General features: G+C 48.5%; 1 protein-coding gene across 1 annotated transcript in view; it reads right to left on the reverse strand.

The window, feature by feature from the left end:
• Window positions 1-477: 477 nt before the first annotated feature.
• Window positions 478-6,444, reverse strand: part of JAM3 (junctional adhesion molecule 3) — a gene marked incomplete at its 3' end in the record, with an annotated part of 62,377 nt that continues 56,410 nt past the window's right edge. The window contains exons 2-5 of the mRNA XM_015429167.1: window positions 5,312-5,464; window positions 4,002-4,204; window positions 2,440-2,539; window positions 478-607 (exon numbers count right to left, since the gene is read on the reverse strand). Of these exons, the coding sequence (XP_015284653.1) occupies window positions 478-607; window positions 2,440-2,539; window positions 4,002-4,204; window positions 5,312-5,464 (586 nt within the window). The remainder of the gene's footprint in view (window positions 608-2,439; window positions 2,540-4,001; window positions 4,205-5,311; window positions 5,465-6,444) is intronic.

Below are 6,444 nucleotides of genomic sequence, written 5' to 3' on the forward strand. Positions count from 1 at the left end.
AAGGATGGCCCCAGAGCAAACTAATTTATGCAGTAGCCGAATCACCTGCTCACAACTTAAATGCCAGCAGCTCACAAAGTAGAATTTTTGCTCACAGGACTCCACAGCTTAGAGGGAACATTGCCCAGGGTGTCTCTTGTGGGGAGGGGAAGGGAAAGGAGATTGTAAGTTGCTCTGAGGCTCCTTCAGGTAGTGAAGGGCGGGGTATAAATCCAATCTCCTCTTCTTCTATTTGCCTCCACAGAGGCCAGATATGTTGCCGGTTCAATAGTGCTTTTGACATTTAACAGCACCCCAAGTTCTGATGCACTAGAGATATCAGATTGCCGCTCCATATCCTCAGTTCTTTTTTTAATCAGCCCTTTTGGTTGCTCATGTCCATAAGCTAAGCGTACTGGACTCGGATATGGCCATAACAGTCTTTCTCGCCCTGCTTAGGCAGATTCCCCAGGCAAAGGCTGCCTACGTAGGGCTCACCTGTTTCCATTCTGCTTGTTGTGGACAAAGAATCCTTTCCTGTAGGCACAGCAGATCCCCACGGTGATCAGAGACAGGACTGCAAGGACCACCAAGATGCCCCCAACGATCCCCGCAATGTTCAGGTCATCTAGAGGAGGAAAGACAGGATCGACGGTCAGCTTCTGCAGGAAGCAACACTGGTCTCCCAGCTTCACGATCCGATCCACAAACCAGAACTCAAGAGTGTTGCTGAAACTGTATGCAAGAGGTTCGGGTTCATCGGTGGCCCAGGAAAGATGTCCCCAAAGCACCACCTAGACCTTTGCTCTTCTTTTTCATTAGATTTTCTGCCACATCAAAAAAGTTGCCAGATCAGACAACACCACCAGCAAGGGTCCATGCCATTGGGTTAACCTTACTGAGTACTTAGACCTAAAGGATGTCAAAAGAGCAAGTACATCACTTGAACCTGCATACCTTAAACTTGAAGATGGAGTGTTACTTAAAAACAACAAGCAATACAGAAAACAAATGGCAAACTTCTCTACTTGAGTACAGTGTGTAGACCTGACGTATCAGCAGCTGTGGGAATGCTAGGCAGAAAGACCAGTTCACATAATCACCATGAATTGGAAGGCTGTAAAGAGTCTAGTCAAATATTTCAGTAATACAGCTGACCTGAAACTGAAATTGAAATTATCAGCTTTTGACAACCCAAGACTGACTAAATATATGGATGCTGATTGGGCCAAAGACGTGACTGACCACAAGTCATTAAGTGGCTACCTGTTTTTCTATGGAGGCAGTCTAATCAACTGGGCTATTCAAAAAGAGACCCTAGTTGCCAAGTCAGCAACTGAGTAAGTATGCCAGGATGCCCAGTGAAAAACAATAACATTCACTTAACACTGGAGATAAGACGCTGTTTCTCTGCCAGGCTGTTCTTAAAGGTAAACAGTTTGGCTGGCTGTCCCCTTCTGCTTCCAAACAAAATAGCAACACAAGGTTCTTGCTGGTTGATATATTCATAGCCCAAAGTACAATCAAAGCAGTTGAAGATGTACCGGCTATACAAACTTTTCGAGAATCCTTTCTCGAGACTGGACTTATACTGAAGCCACGCCTACAAACTCAATTTCCAAAATGCCTCATTAGAGAGATTGATGCTGTGCCGGAATCAGGAGCTTCAGCGCTGGAAACTGAGTTCGTAGGCGTGGCCATATAAACACAAATAAACACGAGAATACGAATCAGCATCAAATGCCCGTGGTGAACTTGAATGGATTATGAGTCTACTGAAAGACTTTGGAATAGAAGAACCTACACCAGTAACCATGTTTGAAGACAATAAGGCATGCATTAACTTATCCAAGAGTGAAAGCATCAAAGGCAAAAGCAAGTGCATTGCCATCAGATACCAAGCTGTGAGAGAGATGCAGCAGCGAGGACTGACCAAAATAAAATATTGTCCTACACAAGAGACGGCTGCTGACATCTTAACTAAGCCACTCGCCTAGGAGAAGTCTGAGTGTCTGAACAAGAAGCTGAACCTTCACGACTTCAGTACATGAACTTGAGAAGGGGTGCTGGGCAATGCTCCCCATAAGGTGTGGAGTCTTGTGAGCAAAAATTCTACTTTGTGAGCTGCTGGCATTAAAGTTGTGAGCGAGCGATTTGGCCACTGCATCAATTAGTGTGCTCTGGAGGCCTCCTTCCTGAGCTGAGGCAAAAATCTGTGAGCCGTAGGCTGAAAAACTGTGAGCCAGCTCACACTAACTCAGCTTAGAGGGAACACTGGCATTGAGATATGTGAGCAAGTTCCCTTCCTGACGTCATGAAAGAATTAACATGTTGTTGTGTATGCGAATTCCTACCTAGTTAGTTAACCCTACAGTAGGTTATGGGCCCAGCCGTTTTTGACACTGAAGAAAGAGTGGCAGAGGCTAAAAACATCTGCCCCCGTCCAGTCAAGCCACTTACAGACTTCCATCTGCTGTTCTTCACACTTGGCAGAACCCACGTTGTTCGTCGCTATGCAGTAGTAACGGCCCGTGTCTCCCTTGTGTACCTCAGTGAAGGCCTGCATGAACAACAGTAACATTTGAGTGTTTGTGTTTCTCTTAAGTTTTTCACATGCAGCAGATCAAGAGAACTCTCCAGGGCCTGTACTGCTTCAGAATGCAGGTGGACCAGAGAGTATGTTTGACTACTCCCCATGACAAAGACTCCCTGCATGCAGAAAGCTAGCATATCAGGAAAGAAAAGCTTGCACTTCGCTGTCATGCTGGTTTTCTGAATGCAAAGAGTTTTCAAACATGCTGTTTCACTATGATGTAGTACAGTCCCCAGAGGGCTTTTCTGTAAATATAAATGGATGCCCTACCTAACAGAGGGGAATGTTAAAAAAAAAACACAACCCAATCTGATTGGGTGTGCAAAGACCAGTCTCCAGAGAAGTAAGCACGTTCCTCCAGTGAGCTGAAAATACAGCCAGGCACCCCCACTGGTACACCCCATCATGGTGACTGTGAATTCCTGTAAATAATGGAGGCTCAGGTTCACGGAGGAGCCAGAAACTAATTTTCTGCTGGCAGACACTCTCTCTTGGAAAGGATAGCAGAGATGATGGCCAGGGGCATCCTCCAAGTACGACTTCAGGGGCACGTTTGATAGGGACAAAGTTCAAGGCCGTGTTTCCTGTTCCTCTCTTGGCTTGTGTGATAACAAGGAAAGGACCTTTGTCTGAAATGCTACAGAGGGGTAAAAAATTGATCACCGGGGTGGAGAGAATGAATGAGGGAGGGGGAGGATTCTCTCTCCTCCCTCTGTTTGAAAACCTCCAAAGAAAACCTCCAAACTCCATGCAGAGCTGCACGGTTAGGCACATTATGTTTCACAAACTAGGGTTGTCAGCCTCCAGGTGTGTCCTGGAGATCTGCTGTTGCTACTGATCTCCAGACAATAGAGAGCAGTTCCCCTGGAGAACATGGCTGCTTTGGTGGATGGATTCTAGAAGAAGAGGAGGAGGAGGAGATTGGATTTATACCCCGCTCTTCACTACCCAAAGGAGTCCCAGGGCGGCTTACAAACTCCTTTCCCCTCCCCTCCCCACAACAGACACCCTGTGAGGTAGGTGGGGCTGAGAGAGCTCTGACAGAAACTGCTCTTTTTCAAGAACAGCTCTTATCAGAACTACGGCTTGCCCGAGGTCATCCAGCCAGGGGCAAGTGGAGGAGTGGGGAATCCAACCCGGTTCTCCCAGATTAGAGTCCGCGCAGTTAACCACTACACCAAACTGGCTCTCTATTGGCATTGTGCTCTGCTGAGGTCCCTCCTCAAACCTCCTCAGGCTCCCCCCAAAAAAACCTCCATGTATTTCCCAACTCAGAGCTGGCAACCCGATCCTATGCAGAGTTACAGCCTTCCAAACCCACCAATTTCAATGTACGCAGACAAATGCAACGCTGCTTAGGATAACCCCAAACGGCTCCAGAACTGACCATCCACCCATCCGCTCTCTCCCTTCCCGGAGTAAGACTTACCAGAGTGCCTGTTTTTGAGTTCACGGTGAAAGAAGAGTTCTGGAATTTGGGGTTGGACCTGGAGTCGGCCGGCAAGGAGTCAGCATTGCGGTACCAGCTGTAAGTCGGTTCTGGGAAGCCTTCCTTCTCCTGGCAGTGGAGGGTGGCGGATTTACCCACAGGCACTGAGGGGGGCACTCGGCACTTAGGAGCCACTGGTTTCACTGTTGGAGAAGCACGTCAGTCAGACTGCTTCACTCTTTACCCCCAATCAACGCCCCCCCCTCCAGGTGTTTCGGTATTTCTTACATCATGATCCCCAAGGGGAAGAATACACATCTTGTTGCCTTTATAAAAAGAAAACTGCAGGCTGGTGCAACTTCAATTTACCTTGACGTTGTGCGTGAAAGAGATTGTAAGGTTTAACCCTTCAGCCTCCACCCAGTTTCACCGTTTGAAACCAGACTTCCTGCTTTGTTATTAGGATTGGAAAGGTGGGACAATATATGTTTCTGGAGGATATGTCTTATCTCTCCATTAAACTGTAGAGCAGAGAAGCCATGATAATTTTAAAAAACAAATAAAAATGGAAGGGTTAAACCCCTACTTTATATGGCCCCAAGGCAAATTGAGGCTGCAGGAGCTCGCAAGTGGCACTGCGTGGACAGAAGGAGATGCTTCACTTCATCTCGTCCAATTGAGCTCTCAGAGCTCAACAGAGTATCATTAGAAGAAGAAGAAGAAGAGAAGAGATTGGATTTATACCCTGCCCTTCACTTGGAGTCTCAGAGCGGCTTACAAACTCCTTTCCCTTCCCCTCCCCACAACAGACACCCTGTGAGATGGGTGGGGCTGAGAGAGCTCAGAGAGAACTGTCCTTGAGAGAACAGCTCTGACAGAACTATGGCTTGCCCAAGGTCATCCAGCAGCTGCAAGTGGAGGAGTGGGGAATCAAACCCGGTTCTCCCAGATTAGAGTCCGCGCACTTAACCACTACACCAAACTGGCTCTCATTAGCAGCCAATGCGTGGTGGGTGGGGGGAGGTATTCCAATTCAGTAGAAGAGAACATGCTTTATATCCAGACGGTCCCTGGCATCTCTTAGGGGTTATGTCTGTTTGTGAAGAAAGGATTTCAAGGATCACGGCTGGGGAAGACCTCTGCCCAAGACCTCAAAAAACTGATGCCAGTCAGGCCATTAGGCAAGATGGGTTACGGATCTGAGTGCATGCTTTCATGGATCATCAGTTTCCCATGGACCGAATGACAATCCGGAGAAGGCAGCCAGGCATGGCCGTCTTTGTACACTGTGAGGGTGTCCGGGAATGTACCGTGAACAGTCAGGTTGATGTTGATCTCGGCTCCGATATTTACGTCTTCGGGGGCCACCACCTCACACCGGTAAATGCCTTTATCAGCACGAGTCACGTTATGGATGACCAGAGACGTCCTGCCCTGCAGCTGTGCCCGGGCCCCCCAGTCTCCTAAGAAAAGGCAGAAGGGTTATGAGGAAGAAGAAGAAGAAGAAGAGAGGAAGGTAAATGCCTTTATCAGCACGAGTCACGTTATGGATGACCAGAGACGTCCTGCCCTGCAGCTGTGCCCGGGCCCCCCAGTCTCCTAAGAAAAGGCAGAAGGGTTATGAGGAAGAAGAAGAAGAAGAAGAGAGGAAGAGATTGGATTTATAACCTGCCCTTCACTTGGAGTTTCAGAGCGGCTTACAAACTCCTTTCCCTTCCCCTCCCCACGTCAGACACCCTGTGAGGTGGGTGGGGCTGAGAGAACTCTGACACAAACTGCTCTTTTTCAAGGACAGCTGTGCCAGAGCTTGTGACTGACCCAAGGTCACATCATCAGCAGATGCAAGCAGAGGAGTGGGGGATCAAACCCGGTTCTCCCAGATTAGAGTCCACACACTTAACCACTACACCAAACTGTGCCCTGCCCACTGCAAAACCTGCTCATCTCTCCTAGGCTTCGTCGTCTACACAGCTCAAGAAGGGGAACAAAACTGAAAGCTGCCCAGTATGTCGGTGGCGGCTGAGAAATGCACGGCAAAATTGTTTGTCTGTTTTTAATCCAGGCCTTGGATAGATTGCATCAGAATTTCAGCTTCCCTGTTTTACCGGTCAGTAGTTTCTGATATGCCGTAGGTTGCTTTTCCCTGACCTGGACAGCCCAGGCGACCCCAATACTGGAAGGTAAGCAGAGGGTCGGCCCTGGTCAGCACTTGATGGGATGACGGCCAAGGAAGACTAGGGTTGCTATGCAGAGGCAGACAATGGCAGATCACCTCTGCTCATCTCTTGCGGAGGAGGAGGAGGAGGAGGAGGAGGAGGAGGAGATTGGATTTATACCACACCCTTCACTACCCAAAGGAGTCTCAGAGCGGCTTACAAACTCCGTTCCCTCCCCCTCCCCACAACAGACAACCAGTGAGGTGGGTGGGGCTGAGAGAGCTCTG

The sequence above is a fragment of the Gekko japonicus genome, unplaced genomic scaffold (genome assembly GCF_001447785.1).
Source record: "Gekko japonicus isolate JY-2015 unplaced genomic scaffold, Gekko_japonicus_V1.1 scaffold2781, whole genome shotgun sequence".
Taxonomy (NCBI): Eukaryota; Metazoa; Chordata; class Lepidosauria; order Squamata; family Gekkonidae; genus Gekko; species Gekko japonicus.